The sequence below is a fragment of the Ahaetulla prasina genome, chromosome 5 (assembly GCF_028640845.1).
Source record: "Ahaetulla prasina isolate Xishuangbanna chromosome 5, ASM2864084v1, whole genome shotgun sequence".
NCBI classification, from domain to species: domain Eukaryota; kingdom Metazoa; phylum Chordata; class Lepidosauria; order Squamata; family Colubridae; genus Ahaetulla; species Ahaetulla prasina.
This window is the reverse complement of record NC_080543.1, coordinates 81,555,649-81,577,267: the sequence shown is the minus strand read 5'-3', so window position 1 is coordinate 81,577,267 and position 21,619 is coordinate 81,555,649. Positions and strand designations below refer to the sequence as shown.

The window sequence follows — 21,619 nt, the reverse complement described above, 5'->3', positions numbered from 1 at the left end:
GTTAGGTGAGAAATGAGAAACTGAGAAACTACATAAACTTTGTCTGATGCTCAATAAAGTGCTGTTGATTCTAGACTTTCTATGCTGTTGATTCTGGACATTGTTTGCTGTAAAGTCTTATCAATCATCTTCAGCCTCTGGGCCCATGCAACAATATATATTAATAATCTATGTAATTATTTTAATAATGTTAACAATAATAAATGTAGGAATTAAGTTATTTAACTGACAAGGCTGACAAGATATTAAGGAATTTTCTATGGAAAGGCCAACCCTTAGATATACAAAAATGTGGAACACAACTATATCAAGAATTATGGATTTAACAAGTGGGACTAATTGTTACGAAATATTACTTTTCAATACTGGGAAGAGAACATGACTCTAAATTTATAGTCTTGAACTATGTGTTCACTTTGTGCTTTTAAACTGGCACTTTATTGAATCTAATCTAATTTATCACTATCCATTACGGTTTAATGGTGTGTTTAAGTTACTGAGCTGAAGGATTGTTTCATATATTTCATTTATTGGGTATTTAAATTTATTGGGTATCATTTATTAACTGGGTAGATCCAGGTGAGAGGTCGGAGAGTCGTCTTGTTGAGACTGTTTGGGATGAGTTTGACCCTGTGGCTCCTGAGGACATGGACAGGTTGTTGGGGAAGTTGAATGCCACCACATGTTTACTGGACCCGTGTCCTTCCTGGCTGGTACTGGCCACGCAGGAGGTCACACGAGGCTGGCTCCAGGGGATTACTAATGCTTCGTTGTTGGACGGGGTTTTTCCTGCTGCCTTGAAAGAGGCGGTGGTGAGACCCCTCCTCAAGAAGCCTTCCCTGGACCCAGCTATTTTAGGAAATTATCGTCCGGTCTCCAACCTTCGCTTTGTGGCAAAGGTAGTAGAGAGTGTGGTGGCACGTCAATTACCCCAATACCTGGAGGAAACTGTCTATCTAGATCTGTTCCAGTCCGGCTTTCGGCCCGGATACAGTACGGAGACGGCTTTGGTCGCGTTGGTTGATGATCTCTGGAGGGCCAGGGATAGGGGTTATTCCTCTGCTCTGGTCCTATTAGACCTCTCAGCAGCTTTCAATACCATCGACCATGGTATCCTGCTGCACCGGCTGGGGAGTTTGGGAGTGGGAGGCACCGTTTATTGGTGGTTCTCCTCCTATCTCTCTGACCGGTTGCAGACAGTGTTGGCAGGGGGGCAGAGATCGACCCCGAGGTGCCTCACTTGTGGGGTGCCGCAGGGGTTGATTCTCTCGCCTCTCCTGTTCAACATCTATATGAAGCCGTTGGGTGAGATCATCAGTGGTTTTGGGGTGAGGTACCAACTGTACGCTGATGATACACAGCTGTACTTTTCCACCCCAGGCCACCCCAACGAAGCTATCGAAGTACTGTCCCGGTGTCTGGAAGCCATACGGGTCTGGATGGGGAGAAACAGACTCAAGCTCAATCCCTCCAAGACGGAGTGGCTGTGGATGCCGGCACCCTGGTACAGCTGACTGTTGGGGGCGAGTCATTGGCCTCGATGGAAAGGGTGCGCAACTTGGGCGTTCTCCTGGACGGGCGGTTGTCTTTTGAAGATCACCTGACGGCCGTCTCCAGGAGAGCTTTTTATCAGGTTCGCCTGATTCGCCAGTTGCACCCCTTCCTTGACCGGGATGCCCTATGCATGGTCACTCATGCTCTGGTTACCTCTCACTTGGATTACTGCAATGCTCTCTACATGGGGCTCCCCTTGAAGAGCACTCGGAGGCTCCAGTTGGTTCAGAATGCAGCTGCGCGGGTGATAGAGGGAGCTGCTCATGGCTACCGACTGCCTCTCACCAACCCATGCGCTCCTACTGCTACCGACTGCCTCTCACCGACCCGTGCGCTCTCACAGAGAGGGACTCCTTAGGGTGCCATCCGCCAAACAATGTCGATTGGCGGCCCCCAGAGGAAGGGCCTTCTCTGTGGGGGCTCCCACCCTCTGGAATGAACTTCCCCCAGGACTTCGCCAACTTCCTGACCTTAGAACCTTTCGCCGCGAGCTGAAGACATATTTATTCATCCGTGCAGGACTGGCATAGGATTTTAGATTTTATTTGGTTTTAATTTTAGTGGGTTTTATTGTTTTAAAGCTATTTTAATTCGGGCCAAATTGAATAAGCTTTTTAAATATTATTTTATTCTGTATTTATTCTGTTGTTTTTTATCTGGCTGTAAACCGCCCTGAGTCCTTCGGGAGAAGGGCGGTATAAAAATTTGATTAAATAAATAAATAAATAAATAAATAAATTTATATATTTTGTTTCCTTTTTCCTTTTTGGATGTAGTGTATGTTTCTGTTTTCCCCTTTTTTCTATTCTTTATATTGAAAGAATAACACATTAAAGAAAAATAACATTCTACCAAGAGACTTGTGGCTTTTTCAAACAATTATGGTGTACCATCCCAATTTTACTGTATATTGGATTGTGATGATTGGCTATCCTGCTAAACACAATAAGCAGAATTTCCTTGCTATTATAGAAATGTTCTATCACCATTTTATATTTTTCTTTGGCTTTGGCTGTTTTGTCTGAAGAATATGCCAAACAGAAATTTAGCCTTATGAAGAAAATATCTCTGTTAGCATTTTAAAGATCTGCAATTTAATTAGTAAGATCTTTCAGACTTTCTTTGTCTTTGCTCAGTTTCCAGAAAACTAAGTGTGATTATACTTTATTTTCTGTCTTTAAATATCACTTTTCTTTCTCTAAATTCCACTGCAATTTTCTTATTTCCTCTTGTTCAAAATATTGCACGACGGTGCCATTAACTTTATAATACCTTTGTTTTTTTCTCTCATTTAAGGAGACCCAAATTTATTGACTGAATTGCTGCTTTACAGTAATAATTCAATCAACCTAATTCCATCTCCTTTGTTCTTTAAGGCAGGAATCCTCTGTTATACTAAACAATGTCAGTTATACTTGTATATAGTTGGGTCTATTTTATTATAGTTAAATACTAGCCTAGCCCTTTGAGGATTGTTAAAATCATATTGATAATGGTTTGTCAAGAAAAAATGTTTGCACTGAATCACCCTGAATATTTCTCTTCCTGAAAGGACAGTTTACAGCATTATTTAGTATTTTGTTTAAATTGGTATTGTTGAAGAAATATCCATCTGGTTCAGTTCCAATCCAGGAGAAAGACACTGGAAGCATGGAGGCTGATTGGAAAGATGGTTTAATGGTGAAGCAGAATCACCAAGCACATGGTTCTCTGTTGCAGCTGACCACATGGAGTTGAGATGGGGGGGGGATGTTATATCTTCTCTTTTTTTTTTTAAATGAAATCTTAATCAAATGTGTTTTATTTTATTTTTTATATTATTTTTATTTTTAAATTTTTTTCAACAAACAAAAAAGAAAATACATTATTACACCCTTGTGCTATACATAAAAGGAAGATTTGGGTCTTCGGATATATCCTCATGATTGCCAAAATCCACGTTCTCGAGGTACAGGTACTGAAGCGTCCAATTTTCCAAGCGCATAGTCCACAAATGGTTTCCAAGTCTTCCAGAAAATATCTTCTTTATACACACCACTTCTAATTTTAATATCACATGTCAATTTATCATTTAAGGCTAATTTCCACATTTCAGAATTCCACTCTTCTATTCTAAAAATCACATCTAATTTCCAATATCTAGCTATTATAATTCTACCTATTATAATCATAATTCTAATCAATTCTTTTTCATATTTTGTTAATTCTATTTCCTTAATTACCAATAATAATATAGTTTCCACTCTCAATGTTATTACTTTCCCCATCATTTCAAATATCATTTTCTCCAATTGTTGCCAAAACTTTTTAACCTTATCACATTTATACCACATATATTCATAAGTCCCTAATTCCATCTCACATCTCCAACATTTTTTACTAATTTTTTTATCCATTTGTGACAATTTTACTGAGTTAAATACCATTTCAAACAACTTTATAATTATGCTCTTTAATCCTTATAGATAAAGTTCTCATAATTCTACTATTCCAATTCACATTCCAATCTGGTATTTCAATATTAAGATCTTTTTCCCAATTTGTCCTCATCACTCTTTGTAATTTTTCATCAGAATTTATAATCTTATAAACCCTACTAACGAGTCCCTTTAGCCCAATTTCATCTTTCATAATCCGAGATACTAAATATTCAAATTCAGTTTCACATCTATTTATCAAATAGTTTTCCCTTAATTTTTTTATCCATTTTTCTATCTGTATTTTTTCAAACCAACTTAACCCTAATTTTTCAATAATTTCTTTATTCCTCCTTTCATTTTCCATAACTTTTATCCAATCTCTAATAATTTCTATATTTTCCTCTTTAATCACTTCATTCGCTTTATATTATTTTTAATCGGCCAATTTCCAATTGTCTCCCCCAAAAAGATTATATCCGGAATTAAAATTTTAACAAATTTATTCCACATTTTACTTAATCCCTTTAACCAATAACTTCTAATTACACATTTTGAATTTGCTTTATCTAAAAACCACCTTGATCCAAATTTCTCTATATCCCTTAACTCTAAGTCTCTCCAATAGTTGTCTTCACCTTTAAATATTTTTACCACTATCCGGATACCATAACAGTAATAATTAAATAATTTGGGGATTCCCAATCCACCTTCCTTTTGATTTTGATACCACATTTTCTTCACTAATCTAGGTCTCTTCCCACCATTACAAAATTTATCCAATTTTTTCTGATATCCTTCAATATCCTTCTCTGTCAAATTTAACGGAAGCATCTCGAATAAAAAGTTAAACTTGGGCAGCAACATCATCTTACACATTGCAATTCTACCGAACCAAGACAACTTTAACATTTTATATTTGTCTATCTTCTTCTCAATTTCATTAATCACCACATCATAATTAAGTTTTTTCAATTCTTTAACCTTGAGTGAAAGCACTATACCCAAATATTTCAATGTATTTTTAATCCTTATCCCAAATTGCTCTTGCATATTCTCGCACTCATTTCCATTACTATCCATCAATAATTCTGACTTTGACCAATTTACTTTCAGACCTGTCATTTCCTCAAATTCTTTCAAATGCTTATATATCTTTTTCAGGTCTTTCTCTACATTTTTCAAAATAATTAAAGTATCATCCGCATACAAATTTATCTTATACCCCTTATATCCTTCTAATTCTTCATCTTTTTCTATCATTTTTGTCAAAATTTCCATAGCCAATAAAAATAATGTTGGGGACAAGGGACATCCTTGTCTCGTACCTGCTTCTAATTTTATCTCTTCAGTTAATATTCCATTCACCACTCTTGCACTGCTTTTTTGATACAATTTTGAAATAACATGTATAAACTTATTACCGAAGCCTAAAGCCTCCACAATTACTTTAATAGTTTCCCATTGTACGGAATCAAAAGCTTTAAAAATATCCAATGATATTATACCAATTTTATCACCATTATGTTCAGCTACATCTATAATATTTAATACTCTTCTAACAATATCACTCATATATCTACCCTTCACGAAACCTACTTGGTTGTAACTTATATATCTATCTATAAATCTATTTAATCTATTACTTATAATAGCAGTAAATATCTTTGCATCCTGATTAATTAAAGAAATGGGCCGATAGGACTCAATCCTTTCTAAATCTTTATCTAGCTTAGGAATTAGGGATATCACCGTTCTATTCCATGACGAAGGTACTTCTCCACCATGTAATATTCCATTAAATAATTTTTGCAATCTTGGTATTATTAATTCTTTAAATTCTTTATAGAACTCAGCAGGTAATCCATCTTCACCTGGAGCTTTCCCTAATTTTATTTTTTGTATAACTCCATTAACCTCATCTTGTGTTATGTCTTCTTCCATCAATTCCTTATATGTTTGATCGATTTTCACCGCATATTTTTCTAAATAGCTTTGCAATTTTCCCCGATTAACTGATTTCTTTGAATATAGATTCTGAAAAAAGTTTCTAACCACTTCACATTTCTCTAATTTTTTATAACATCTTATACCTTTATCATCTAGATTAAAAGAAGAAGATTGGAACTTAAGATTAAAAGAGATTTACCAGATATTTTATTTTTACAAGAAACCCATCAGAAATCTGAAGATTCAAATAGAATGTACCGTATATACTCGAATATAAGCCGATCCGAGTATAAGCCGAGGTCCCCAATTTTACCCCAAAAAACTGGGGTAAACTGGGGACTCGAGTATAAGCCGAGGGTGGGAAATGAGGCAGCTACCGGTCGGGGAAACCCTCCCTCCCTCAGCCGAGAAGGCTGGCGGCTCCCCCGCCCCGCCCTCTCACTGCACCGGCAGGGCTTCCCCGCGCTAATGCAAAAGCCCGCCAAGTTTGCGCCATCCGGTATAATGTGAAAAAAAGAAGAAAAAAAAAACTCGAGTATAAGCCGTATATACTCGAGTATAAGCCGAGGGGACGTTTTTCAGCACAAAAAACGTGCTGAAAAACTCGGCTTATACTCAAGTATATACGGTATATAAAAGGTATGCAAATATATGAAAAAGCATTTGGAACTTCAAAAGCCAGAGGAGTTGCAACACTGATATCAGATAGGGTGTATTTTGAAAAACATCAGGTAATTTTGGATGAGGATGGAAGATATGTAATAATTGTTGGAAATCTTAATGAGGAAAAAGTGACACTTGTTAATTTATATTTACCGAATGAAAAACAAAGAGAATTTCTTGAAAAAATAACAAAAATTTTGGAGAAGGAAAGTGTAGGGAAAGTAATTGTGGCTGGGGATTTTAATTTAATCAGAGATAAAATAGACAGTACTAACCCCAACCGCTGTGGAGGAGCAAATAAAATGGGGATTTTAAATACGTGGATGCTTCGAAACGGCGTGGTGGATGTGTGGAGAGAGGTCAAAGGAATTGAAAGAGTATATACTTTTTTCTCTAAGATATATAATACATATTCTAGAATTGATTATATTTTTCTTTCTAAAGATTTGTTGAATAATGTGGACAAGGTAGATGTGGGAATTTTTAAAGATTCTGATCATGCAGAAGTTATGGTGGATTTAGATTTTAATTTTGAGAAAAAAAGAAGCTATTGGAGATATGAGGAGAAATTGTATAAAAATGAAAAGGATAAAAAATGGATACTTAAAAAAATGGAGGAAAGTTGGAGATTAAATGATAACGGGGAGGTTAAATTTGAAATTGTTTGGGACGCGATGAAAGCGGTGTTTAGAGGGGAGAGTATTAAATTATCAAGTAGGAAATATAAAAATTATAAAATTAAAATGGAAAGAGATAAAAACCAGATTAAAGAATTGGAAAATCAATTTTTGCTTACTAAAGAAAAAAAAATTCTTCAGGAGCTTAATATGTTAAGAAATAAAATGATAGAAGAGGATACAGAGTTGGTAAAAAGAAATTTGAGATATTTAAATAGGAATTTTTTTGAATTTAGTAACAGAAATTCTAAGTTATTGGCAAAGATGGCAAAAAATAAAAGAGAGAAGAGAGAAATTGGAGTTTTGATAGATGACAGATTTTATAAAAAATTAGAGAAATGTGAAGTGGTGTTATATCTTCTCTTGGGCTTTGAACTTGAACTTCCTGTTCCTGTGCAAGAACATGTATTCTATTGGCTGTTGTCAGTCTCCCATGGTGCCATGTACAAATTCTAGGAGTTTTTCTGAGCCAAGCTTGGTTGAAGTTTGGCTGATGCAATGTCCTTAGGAGATGTAGTGAGCTCGGTGCTAGTGGGTTAATCCTATTACATCCTGGAAGGTCATGTCTTAATCCCATCACCCTGGAACTGAAGGTCTTTTGTCTTGTAGATAGGTTGGCCCAGTCCTGCTGGGGCTATTAAGAAAGACTTGGGGGCTTTCTGCCTTTAAAAACATGTTTCTCCTTTAGGGAAATATAATATTCTGACTTTTTTAATATTTCTAAAATATTTCATTCTTCTAGGCGGGTGACTTCCCTCAGTATTCTATGGTACCATACTGCTTTAAGCCAAACAATTTTTAGTCTATTTTTACTTAAATTAAAAGTGGTACAAGATGTTTTCTACATAAATATTATAAGCAACCCACTCTTACCTGCAGTATCCACAATTCCAAATGAAGACAAATCTAAAAATACAAAAACACAAAAGTTAATACAATAGTGAAAAGAGAAGAAAAGTAATAATTACGAAACCTACTCTATGTCAATTTTTTTAAGGAAAATCTTGCCTGTTGCACTGTTAGGAAAGGTGACAAAACTGACAATGGATGAATCTGCTGTAAATAAAGAAACTGGTTTTATTTATTTAAAAAGCATGTGAATAAAAGCAGCCATAATGTTATATTTTTTGTAAGCTGAAATGTGAATTTTCCAAACTTCCTCATATAAACTCAGTCATGGTTTGGGGAACAACTTTGTCAACTGTTTGAGTAGCAAACCTGCAACCAGTGAATGCTATTCAATCCTAAATTGGTATTTTGTGGTCTTCTCTTGTCATGCCCTCGAAACACAGTGCCAATATTCTGCCATATTTAGGCAGGGAATGTATTGAAATTATTTTACAATAAGTTTACAACAGTATTTTAATTTCCAATTCCTGGGGTAATTGGGGGTATTGTCAATCCCAACTTCTTTCTTTTACATCATTTGGCCTAACCCATTTCGCACTATCACTAAGACAGTTAATGTGATGTCTACACTCTTTGCATCATTGCTTTATTTACTCATTTCAGCCTCTGGCACTAAACAAAAACCAAATGTAGGTCTCTGTGAAATATAGCTTGATATAGGGCATCAGGTCTCAAAAGGCCTACTAGCATTATTTATAATTTTAAACTAATGTTTAGAGAAAAATTCTAAAGATTAAAAACATATGAAAAATTCAGTGAGAGATGCAAATCCTGTTTTTATTTTTCTTGATTCTTTAATTTCAATTGGTATTTTCCCTTTCTATTCAAATATTTACTATGGCTAATAGTAACATTCAGAAATCTAGATTGCGCAGGTGGTCCTAATAAAGGAGACTGTGCATTATTGTCATATACTGTGACAGTCGTAAATTGGTTTAATTTAGGTACTTAAAGGGAAAACCCACCTTTGTCAAGTGGTCTATGTCTTTCATAGATAGATCATATAGTACAGCTGTGTCAAACTCGTGTCATCACGGCGGCATCACATGACGTATCGGGATTTTTTCCCTTTCACTAAATCAGGCGTGGGCATGGCCAGCATATGATGCATCTGGCCCGCAAGCCAGGAGTTTGACAGCCCTTATATAGTAGGAGTTATAAACACTGTGTCAGGGTTCCAAGTAACGGACCCAACAGAATCAAAATTCCAAGGCAGGCACATTCCTCAAAGTATAGATTTATTAGGCATATCATATTGGCACAATCCCCGTTCCTCCCCCCTCCCATTCCCACAGCTCGACTTTCTTTGCTGTGCAGCCCTGAAGTGCCAAGGGGAAAATGGTTCCAGGATTGACAGGCTGTCCCCCCTCAGTTGAAGAGGACCTCCTGTAATGAGAAAATCAGAGGGGTTTTAGTAGCAGCAGGGTTAACACCCCCCTTCCTCCCTCAGGGGGTCACTTGGGCTTATTGGGGTGTCTATCATGAAATTGCTTACAAGTCTGTCAACTTTCACATCCCAACTTTTGACCCAGGTAGCCTCAGACAAGGGGTATCCCTTCCAATGGACTAAATATTGCAATTGTCCTTGGTGCAAAGGAGAGTCCAATATATTTTTAACCTCATAATGGGTGTTTCCTTGCACTATAATAGGTTTAGGAATGGCCCGGTCTACCAGTCTCAGCTGGGAGCCGACTGCTGGCTTTAGCAAGCTGCTGTGAAAGACCAGATGCACTTTCCCTAACAGGCATGAGACTCTAAGCTGAACAGTTACCGGGTTGATTACTTTCACTATCGGGAACGGCCCTATGAACTTGGGACCCAGTTTCTTACATGGTAGCTTTCGTTTTAGATACTTTGTTGACAAGTATACTTTGTCTCCGACTCGGAAAGGAGGCTAGGGGGAACGGCATTTGTCAGCTTGCGTCTTATAAGATTTTGCCGCTTCCACTAAGGCTCACCTCACATTCTCCCAGCCCTGTTTCAGTGATTCCATCCGCTCATTCAGGGAAATGGAGGATGGCGGCTCCTGGGGTAATTCTAGCATGGGAACGAATTCCATGCCACTGGTGAAGGAAAAGGGTCTGGCCAGTGTTACTGTTCACTGCGTTATTGTTGGCTATCTCTGCAAAAGGCAGCAAGTCTGCCCAGTTTGATTGCTGGTAGTCCACATAGCACCTCAAATATTGCCCTACCATGGCATTTGCGCATTTGGTCGCCCCTGTAAAGTCTTGCCTCTCCAAATCTTCACAAGAAAGCAGGATTCTTGGAAACTGAAGTTGTTCCAAACGGAGCTTTTATTGAAAGGCTTGTGATAGCAAGAGGTCTAGGCAGGAACTAAATCTTCCCACTTAAAAAACAGCAATTTAAAGCAGTGTAAACAAAACCCTTCCCACAGTACAGTAATGCAGGAAACAGAAACAGAAACTTCATATAGAGATCTCTCCAAGCAGGAAATAGAAACAGAAACTTCATACAGAGATCCCTCCAATCCTTCCCCCTCTCATCAAAATGCCAGTATCCCAATAGAAATATATAGGACTTAACATGCTGCCGCCCTAGAAAAATGGGAAGTCCACCGGAAAGAAAACAAAAAGAGGGAAGGGGAGTCAAAGAAAACATAAAATCAGTGAAGTTTGTCAGGGTACAATTGATGAAATATACATATTAATTTAGGAGCATGCACATATTTTTTGCAAACCCGTTCATTGTGTGAGAAGGGGAGGTGTTTCCAAGCCACCAGGTACTCTGTGGAATTTCCTGGAGCAGTGATGACAAACCTTTTAGACACCAAGTGCCCAAACTGTGTGCATGTGCATGCCCAAACTGAAAGGTGTGCGCGTGTGCAAATATGCATATGCACGGACATGTGTGAACATGCACATGCATGGACATGTGCGCATGCACAGCAGAGACCTGAAGACCAGCTGGCCAGCGGGAGGCAGGGCATCCCAACACCAGCAGCGTGGCATGAGGTAAGATATTTTTCTTTTGTGAGCTTGTTTCATTGTTTGCAGGGAAACAGAAGCTCATGAAAGAAACACCACAGAGATCTGACCTGGGGTGACAGCGCGCGTGCCACCAGAGAGGGCTCTGTGTTCCACCTCTGGCATGCGTACCATAGGTTCGCCATCACGGGTCTATGACAATCCAGTTCACTGTGTTTCCAGAATTCTTGGGCAATTCTACAATGAAATTCATGTAGATCTCTCTCCATGTTGCTGAAGAGTTGGCCACCACCCGCAGGCCAGGGGTTTTCCCTTGCCTGCATTTAGCGGCACGCAAATGGGGTAGCTTGGTATATAGCTTTTTGTCTTTTTTTAAATGAGGGCCACCAGAATTGCTGTTTCAGTAAATGTAACGTTTTTACAAAACCAAAGTGACCAGCTAATTTGGAGTCATGACAAGCTTGCATAGCTTTCAGCCTTTCCTTAGCTGGGACATACAGCTTATTTCCAACCCAAGCTAACCCATCTTTTATTATGTATGTATGTCTATGAGCACTAAACCATTCATCTGTTTCCAAGGCCTTTTTGAACTCTGTAGTGGTGGCATTGTCTAAGATGGAGGGGTCATTCTTTGTCTGAGAGTGTGTGACAACTTTAGCTGCTAAATGCGAGGCTGGGACAATGGGCTTAACTACTTCCACCTTAATACTATTGTATTGTGGTAGTCTGGACAAGGCATCCACCTGCCAAAAAGTTTTTTCCTCCTGGTAAATATTTCAAAGTGAAATTAAAGCATTGGAAGTACTGTGCCCATCAGGCCTGTTCTGGGGACATTTTCTGTGGGGTTTTGGAGTGCTTCCAAGTTCTTGTGGTCAGTCCATACTTGGAAAAGTATTTTGCTTCCTTCTAAGAAATGTCTCCAAGTTAAGAGTGCCCACCTGACTGCAAAAGAGTCTTTTTCCCATATTGCCCATCTCTGTACAGTTTCAGTTAATTTTCTAAATGCACATGGTTGTAATTTGCCTTCTTCATTCTCTTGGAGTAAAACTGCACTGACTGCCACATTACTGGCATCAGCCTGAATTACAAATGGTTTCTCTGGGTCTGAGTGTTTTCTACAGGTTCGGCTGAAAAGGGCCTTTTCGGTTTCTCAAATGCTGCTTGGCAGTCCATAGTCCACTTCAGTGGTTGGCTATGTTTTTTGGTTTATCTAACCTCCTTGGTTTTTAACAGATCTGTAATCAGCAACACTGTTTAGGCAAAAGAGGGGATAAACTGCTGATAAAAGTTAGCGAACTCCAGGAAGCTCTACAATTGCTTCCAAGTGCAGGGTGTTTCCCACTCGAGGACTGCTCTGACTTTTGGGGGTCCATTTCCACTCCCTGGTGAGAGTCGGTACCCTAGGTAATCTATTTTATCTTGGAGAAATTCACATTTGGAGAGTTTGGTAAACAACTTAGCTGCCCTTAATTTCTTCAAGACTACCCATACCAATTTAACATGTTGAGTCTTAGTTTCAGTATAAATCAATATATCATCAAGATAAACTAAAACTCCCTTATACAAGTGCTCATCCAGCACCTGATTAATTAGCTGCATGGAAATGGCAGGAGCCCCTTGGAGCCCAAATGGCAAAACCTTGAACTGAAAACGTCCCAATGGACAATTAAATACTGTTTTGCATTCATCACCCTCCTGGATCCGGATCCAGTAATAAGCCTCCTTTGAGCCTAGTTTGGAAAAAATTCTCCCCTTCGCCAGATGGGCCAGCATATCCTTCATTAGGGGTAGGGTATAGCGATTTTCCTTGCAAACAGCATTTAAATTTCTATAATCCACACACAAGCATAATCAGCAGTCCTTCTTCTCCCGGAAGAGGACTGGGGTGGCCACCTTGGGTCTCACCGGTTCTATAAATTGCCGCAGTTCATCCAGTTCCTAGGGAGTCATAATGTAAAGTTCTGGCTTAGATAGTTTGGCCCCTGGTAAAATCTCAATGGCACAGTCTGTAGACCTGGGGTGGGGAGTACATCTGAGGCCGCTTCGCTGAAAACATTCATCAAATCTTGGTAATCTTTGGGGACACATGGTAAAGGTCCATTCACCTCAGTCACAGCTACCTCCTCATTTTGTGGTATTCCAGTCTGGTGTGGTTCCTCACTCCAGATTAATTCATTATTAGGGAATTGGAGGGTCCCTTCCATCCAGTCCACTCTTGGGTTCTATTTCTTTAACCAGGCCAGTCCCAGAACTAGGAGCCAGTCCATCCCTGGTATCACAATGAAAGTAATGGTAATGGTTTTGGAGTAATTTGCTACCATTATTTCGAGTGGTTCAGCAGCAAACATGGCCAGGACACCCCCCGCAATGGACTCATCAAGTTGGCAGAACAAGACTGGAGTTTTTAGTGGCCTTAGTTGAATGCCCAGTTCCCTGACCAGAGTCGGGCTTATTAGGCTTCTTGTGCACCTCAAATCCAGCAATGCTTTAAGTCTCACTTTTCTCCCTGCTAATGGAATTAACAGTTTTATAGGAGTTGTAAGGGGTTCAACAACCCAACTTACCAAAGGGTCTTCATAGTCGCTCTCTGACTGATTGGGTCCCTCCACCGGAGGGGTCGGACTTCCTCGCACCGTAATTAATTCTGGTGGAAACTCAACAACCGCATGGGTCTTTAGGACGGTGTCTCTGGAACACGGTGGTGGTTTTGAGGGTTTCCCCTCTGACCTGCTTCTCTCCTTTCCAGGTGGGCATCCTTCCACATCACTTGGGTACACAGTGGCCTTCCTTCCTGCAATTGAAGCAGGCAGCTGTGCGTGGTGGGGCAGAGCAAGGTTTAGTTCCCTCCCTACTCCCTTCCAGTGGTGATCTCTTCCAGAAGCGGCTTGCGCAGTACTGGTTTAGAGTTTAGGTGTGTGGGGGTTGCCAGTCCAGCACCGCTTTTACTTTTCCCGGGCTCATCTCAATTCCTTCATTTGACACTCAGTAGCTCAGGTAGTGTAGGGAGGTCTTGTGGAACTCATTTTGACAGCTTCGCGTACAGTTTAGCTTTTAGTTTTTTCAAGACCTGGTGCACTAGTTTTATATGCTCTTCCATCGTCTCGCTGAATATGAAAATGTATTCCAGATAGACTAAGATGCCCTTGTAGAGGTCCTCATGCAGCTTCTCATTGATCAGCTGCATAAAGATGGCAGGGGCTCCCTGCAGTCCAAATGGCATGACTTTCAATTGGAAGCTGCCTAATGAGCAGTTGAAGGCGGTCTTCCACTCATCTCTCACTTTTATTCGCACTCAATAGCATGCCTCCCTAAATTCCAGTTCAGTGAACACCTTACCCTTCGCTAGGTGGCTTAGCATGTCCTTCATCGGGGCAGGGGATATGTGTTTTCCATGCATACTGCGTTAATTCCAAAAAATCCACGCAGAGCCTCCTTGATCCATCTTTCTTCTTTTTAAAGAGCACTGGGGTGCCCCCCCCTGATTTGGCGCGCTGAATGAACCCCCTTGCTAGGTTGGTGTTGATGTATTTCCTCAACTCATCCATTTCCCGGGGTGTCATGGAAGAAATCTTTGGTTTGGGCAATTTGGCCCTTGGCATGAATTCTATCGCACAATCGGTGAGTCGGGTGGGGGTGTAAGGCATTGCATTTATGATTGCTGAATGTGTCCACCAGCTCTCTATACCCTTTGGGTACCTGGGGGCAGCCTGGTGATGGCAGCTACTGTCTCACCCATTCTGGGGTCATTGGGTGGCTTTGGCAATTGAGCCTTGCCCCTGGAGAGGGGTGGCAGCAGCCCCACTTCAATCTTTAGTAGCCGTCCTCCCATTTGATGGCAGGTCCCAACTTGTGCAGCCAAGCGAGGTCCAGGATGACTGATTCCGTCACTTTTGGTACCACCACAAAGTGTATGAGCTCCCAATGGCAGCCCATTTCCAATCTCATTAGTTCGGTGACTAGAGTGGCAGGGGCTCTGCCTATTAATGTTCCATCTACTTGCTCAAAATGTATGGGGTGCACCAGGGGCATTGTGCCTATCCCTAGCTTCTGAATGTGGGAAGGCCAATTAGGCATCTCGTGCACTCAGTGTCTGTGACACTTGTTCCTTGGGTCGGGTGCCCTGCCGGAGTGTCAGGGTTCCAAGTAATGGACCCAATGGAATCAAAATATTGGCACATCTGGGGAAACCCAACTCTGAGCCCCCCTCAGGTTTCCCCCTAATTAAAAGTGAAGTTTTCCTTCCCCTGGCCATGCAGTCCATCACATAGTCCAATCAGGTCACTTTCCAAAGGTCACTCAATTTCAGACCTCACCTCCTTGCAGCTGATGGGAAAACTCTTGTTTCTCAGGAGAAAGACTTTTATTATGGCTACAATCCCCCAGTTATCTCTTCCTCGCCACTCCCGTTCCCACAGCTCGACTTTCTTTGCTGTGGCAGCCCTGATGTGCCAAGGGAGGAAATGGTTCCAGGGCTGACACACTTGTTTACCAGCCAAGTTATGCATTTTTCACTAATTGAAGCATCTGGGAACTTCAGAATACCAAATGTATTGAATAGCCTGATTTCTGCAAATATCTATACATCTGCTGCTTCCTAACTCAGAAGGCTGCACACAATACGAGCTATAATTCTGAAAAGCTTTGCTGGCTTTAAAGAGTTTGAAGGTATTAAAGGTTTTATTTAAAGAAAACTAAGCAAGAGATAAGAGAGCCAGTGTGGCATAAAGGGGAAGGCACCAGATTTAGAAACTGGAGACTGTGAGCTATAGTCTCACCCTGGGCACAAAGCCAGCTGGATGATTTAGTCCAGTCACTTTCTCTAAGCCCTAGGAAGGAGGCAGTAGTAAACTACTTCTGAAAAACCTTACTAAGAAAACTGCAAGGACTGGTCAGGCAGTTTCTAAAATGTGAATACAATACAATTGAATGGAAGAATATTGTATTTAAGTTTCTTACTTGTTGTGCTTACAGAAACGTTTCTAAGGTTTGACGAGATACTTGTATCACTGGCTGTAAAATATAATATATTTTTAGATTAAAATTAAAAACATTGCATTTAAAAATTGTACAACAATGTTTATATTCCCTCACCATAAGAGGGCAATGCAAAGCTATTTAAACTTATTACAGTTGCAAAGAAAAGTGTAATAATTCTGAAGTAATAAATCAGAAAGTTTTTTCCTATCAACTACTCTTTCATGGACAAAATGCATAGAATAAATTGTATAAATCTTGATATAACTAGTTATATTAAAATGTCTGCTTCTTACATCTATTCATGAGCAAAAAACCAAACTCTATGTAACAGCAGAATGACAGTGAATAAACCTTTTAAAGAGCAAAGTACATTAGCTCTGTTCAAACAGAATATTAAATTATAGTTTAGTGTTAGAGAAACAAGGGTAAATTTTGAATTTACGGCCAAGATGGCCACCGGCAAGGCTGCTCCGAGCGACCGCTCTCGATGAGAGCCGCTGCCACTGCGATTCCTGAGGGTGCCGGGCAGAGAGGTCCAACATCAAAACCTGGCGGGGATCTTCCGATTGAACCTGGTGGGGCTTCAGATTTGACCGATTGGACCGGGGAGGACGTCTGTGCCTCGACCGCTGGGGAGGACGCCCATGCCTCATCCGCTGGGGCTCGTCCGTAGTCTGAGGATCGTGCTGCTCCCGGAGCTGCTGCTTCGCCGCTTTGCCGCTGAACTGGGTGGATTGCCAGGATCGGGTAAGTCGCTGGGAAGGTGTGGCACCACCCCCACCGCATCTCCAGTCCCTCACCCACCTCCATCCTCCCACCACTGCCACTGAGGGAGAGAGAGAGAGAGACTCTGCTCAGCTCTATCAGGGCTCCATCAGGGGAAACCCCATAGAGAGCTCCAACAAAGAAACCCAAAAATCTCAAAAAATCTCCAAAAAATCTCCAAAAATCTCCAAAAAAGGAGAACACAAAGAGTGTACCTTGCCATCTATTGATATTAGTCAAATTAATTGTAAAATACAAACAGAACATTAATCATGCCAAGCAAAAATTCCAATAAAACTGCCAAACGCCCTCAAACAAAAGTTGCCACTGCAAATAATGCCCAAAATGAATCAATAATATGCTATAAATGTAATGATTCAATAAAAGAAAGTGAAGAAATCAAGAAATGCAAACTATGCATAAACTATGCCCACTTCTCCTGCCTGAAAATAAACACATCAATAGACAACGTACTACAATCTGATACTACATTTATCCATCTTTGTTCATCTTGTCTTCCTAAATTAAACTACCTAAATTGCATGTCTGATAGAATACAAACCATGGATACAACTATAAAATCACAACAAACTATCATTGACTCCATTCAAACAACCTTAGGAAAAAAAATACTAGCATGTTTAGAACCACATTTCACAAATCTTGAAAAAAAAATTACAGCACAAAAAAATGGAAACACAGCTGATCAAAATCTTTTCCCAATCCAATAAACATTGCCTTTTACACAAACTAAACCACAAACATCTACCAATCAACCAAACAAAGTAGCAATACTAGTAAAAGATGCCACTGAGAGAGAACAAAAACGTCAAAATGCTATATTATTTGGACTAGATAATACAAATGAACCATATATCAATAAAATACGTAACAACATCTTAAATTACAATTCATCCACCTTCCACCCTAGTGAAATAACTGAAGTCTCCAGAGATGGACCTGAATTCAAAAACAGTGATGGCTCAGTGGCGCCTAGATTATGTAGAGTCATCTGCATAAATGAGATCAGCGAATGAAAGTTCATTCATACTATAAACACAATTGCCAGAACCAACCCCAGCCTCAACAAACTTAGAGCAAGACCTGACCTATCATTTCTGCAATGAATTCGCTCCCGTGAACTTCACACAGAACTCAAATGATGGCAAGACAAAGGTGAAACCAACCTTTACTTTGACTACCGTGCTGACTGCATAAAAAGAAAAACCTATAGTCAATTAGCCAACACACAACCCCACTTCAATCAAAGCATCCAACCATCTGTCGCACTAAACTTCAAAACATCCGTCGTACAGAACCCTCAACCAACCAACGTTCAACCAACCAACCTCCAACCACCCGTCGTACAGAACCTCCAACCATCCACTGTTCAACCAACTGTCGAACCAACCGTCATTCAACCAACCAACCTCCAACCACCCGTACAAAACCTCCAACCATTCATTGTTCAACCATCCATTGTTCAACCAACTATTGAACAACCATCCAACCTCCAACCACCCATTGTTCATAACCCCCAACCATCATCCAAAACTAGGTATGCACGCCCCTTACTTCTTCTACACCAAACACTGCAGATCTTAAATGCAAATTGATAAATGCAAGAAGCATTGTAAACAAATTGTCTGAATTTATCCTCTTGTTAAACAATGGTACATTTGATATTATATATGTTTGCGAAACATGGCTGAACTCATCCCTCCCTGACTTCATTATTTCAAACAAAGAGTATCATGTTTTTCGGTCAGATCGTGAAACCCGCAGAGGAGGTGGAGTGGCTATCTTTTACAAAAAGTCACTGAATCTAAAAAATATTCAAGTTGCACATAAACTTGCTCTTCCTGAAACTATTGTATGCGACCTGTCCCTTAACACCACACTTCAATTCTTACTATGCTACAGAGCCCCTGACTATGACATCGCTCATGCGAACATGTTAACCACACTACTAACATGGGCTAGGTCTTGCCCATATCCTCTCATCATTCTGGGTGACCTTAATCTACCTTTTATTAACTGGATAACAAATGAATGTACAACTGAACCCATCCATACTACCCTATACAACGCTTTTACAAACCTAGGTCTTGAACAACTAGTAACTAACAATACAAGACTCAACAACCTCCTTGACCTCATCTTCTGCAACAACAAAAACTCAATTTACGTACTACAAATAAAAGAACCCTTTTCCAACAGCAACCACAACATGATAGACTTTTGTCTCAATACACGCCCGTACAAAAATCGTCATAATAATGGTATTCCAAACTACAATTTCAAAAAAGCCAACTACGACCTTATAAACATCGACCTCTCATCTCTTGACTGGCAAAATCTATTCTCAACCTGTATATCACTACTGAAGACCACTACAGAGTTTTCTTACTTGAAATCAATAGAGTCATTAAACTGTACATACCACAAATCACCACCCAAATCAGAAAAAACAATTTACCCATATCAATAAAAAAGCTCCAATCCAAAAAAAAATCCCTCTGGAGAAGAAACAAAAAGGGCTATGTAACAAATGTCAAAAACCGCTACAGGAATATATGCAACCAAATAAAAATTGAATGCACGAATTACCACACCAAGTAAGAATACCTTCTGCTCACAAATTCCAATCGTGCTTTTTATAATTTTGTAAACAACAAACTTAAAGACTCGAGATCCATCCCACCACTAAAAGAATCTAACAGCAAAGAACATAATGATGAAACAGCTAAAGCAAACATCTTTAACACATTCTTTGGCTCAATCTTTGTTAACAGTAATGGCTCATACCCGACCTTCCCCTATCGTACCAACAATGAGTACAATGACCTAACACAAATAGATTTCACAGAAGATAATGTTGAAAAAGCTCTTCGCAAACTGAAACCCTATCTATTGGACCTGATGGACTATGCGCATACTTCTTAAAAAAGCTTTCCACTAATATAGCAGAACCCCTAAGCATAATCTTTGAAAAACCTTTCATGACCAGTTCCCTTCCCAAACTTTGGTCATTAGCCACGGTCATCCCAGTCTTCAAAAAAGGAGGCCCCAGCCTAGGTGAAAATTAAAGACCAATCTCTCTATGTTGCATCACCTGCAAGTAATGGAATCTATCATCAACCAATCCATTACCCTCCACCTAGAAACAAACAACCTACTCTCTAATAAACAATTTGGTTTCAGAAAAAATTTATCATGTAATTTACAACTTCTTCCCTGCAAAAACATATGGACCACAAATCTTGATCAGGGCAAAGCAATAGATGCAATTTACACAGACTTCTGTAAAGCTTTTGACTCTGTGGTACATGCCAAACTTTTCCTAAAACTAAAATCCTACGGCATCTCAGGACCTCTCCACAACTGGATAACAGCTTTCCTGTCAAACAGCAACAAGTGGTCAAAATTGGCAATGCTCTATCAAATCCTGTTCCTGTCAAAAGTGGCGTTCCCCGAGGCAGCATTCTTGGACCAACACTCTTCATATTATACACTAATGATCTCTGTGACCATATTACTAGTAATTGTGTTCTCTTTGCTGACGATGTCAAACTATTTAACACCACCAACAATACAGCTACCCTTCAAAAAAGACCTTGACTTTGTATCTGAATAGTCTAAAACTTGGCAACTCCAAATCTCAACCAGCAAATGCTCAGTCTTACATATTGGAAAAAAGAACCTAAACACTAAGTACAAGTTTGATGGACATTACCTTACAGATGACCCCCACCCTGTTAAAGACCTTGGAGTTTTCATATCAAATGATCTACGTGCCAAAGCCCACTGCAACTAAATCGCAAAAAAGGCTTTAAGAGTTGTAAACCTAATCTTGCGTAGCTTCTTCTCCAAAAATACTACACTACTAACCAGAGCATATAAAACATTTGCTAGACCAATTCTTGAATACAGCTCAACTGTCTGGAACCCATACCACATTTCTGACATCAATACAATTGAACGTGTCCAGAAATATTTTACAAGAAGAGTTCTCCACTCCTCTGAATACAACAAAATACCTTATGCCACCAGACTTGAAATCCTGAGTTTAGAACATTTAGAGCTACGCCGCCTTCGACATGACCTGAGTTTAACTCACAGAATCATCTATTACAATGTCCTTCCTGTTGAAGACTACTTCAGCTTCAATCGCAACAATACACGAGCACACAATAGATTTAAGCTTAATGTGAACCGCTTCAATCTTGATTGCAGAAAATATGACTTCAGTAACAGAGTTGTTAATACTTGGAACACACTACCTGACTCTGTGGTCTCTTCCCAAAATCCCCAAAGCTTCAACCAAAAACTATTATTGACCTCACCTCATTCCTAAGAGGTGTGTAAGGGGCGTGCATAAGAGCACAAGTGTGCCTACCGTTCCTGTCCTATTGTTTCCTTTCGTTATATCCAATTAATATAGTTATTACATACTCATGCTTATATATATGCTTATAGATTGTATAGTTATTCCATGCTTATGCTTATATATACTGTGTGACAAAATAAATAAATAAATAAATAAATAAGCCAGGAGCTCATATGTATTAATTGCATAAGTGCCTACAGCTGGTCATGGTACTGCCAGTGACAAAACGTATCTTGTGACATCATAAAGCAAGCTCTGCGCTTTCATACTGTACTTGTGAGGCTTCAGGCAGGTATTTCAGGGGCAGAGTTTGTACTTCGATATTGTGACACATGTTTTGTCACTTGCCTACCTTGTCCTTTTTTTTAGATA

The 21,619-nt window shown here is 39.7% G+C and overlaps 1 protein-coding gene across 1 annotated transcript in view; it reads right to left on the bottom strand.

The window, feature by feature from the left end:
- Nucleotides 1–21,619, bottom strand: part of ADGRG2 (adhesion G protein-coupled receptor G2) — a 331,018-nt gene that overhangs the window by 145,618 nt on the left and 163,781 nt on the right. The window contains exons 6-8 of the mRNA XM_058186859.1: nt 16,072–16,125; nt 8,270–8,317; nt 8,135–8,167 (exon numbers count right to left, since the gene is read on the bottom strand). Coding sequence (XP_058042842.1) covers nt 8,135–8,167; nt 8,270–8,317; nt 16,072–16,125 — 135 coding nt within the window. The remainder of the gene's footprint in view (nt 1–8,134; nt 8,168–8,269; nt 8,318–16,071; nt 16,126–21,619) is intronic.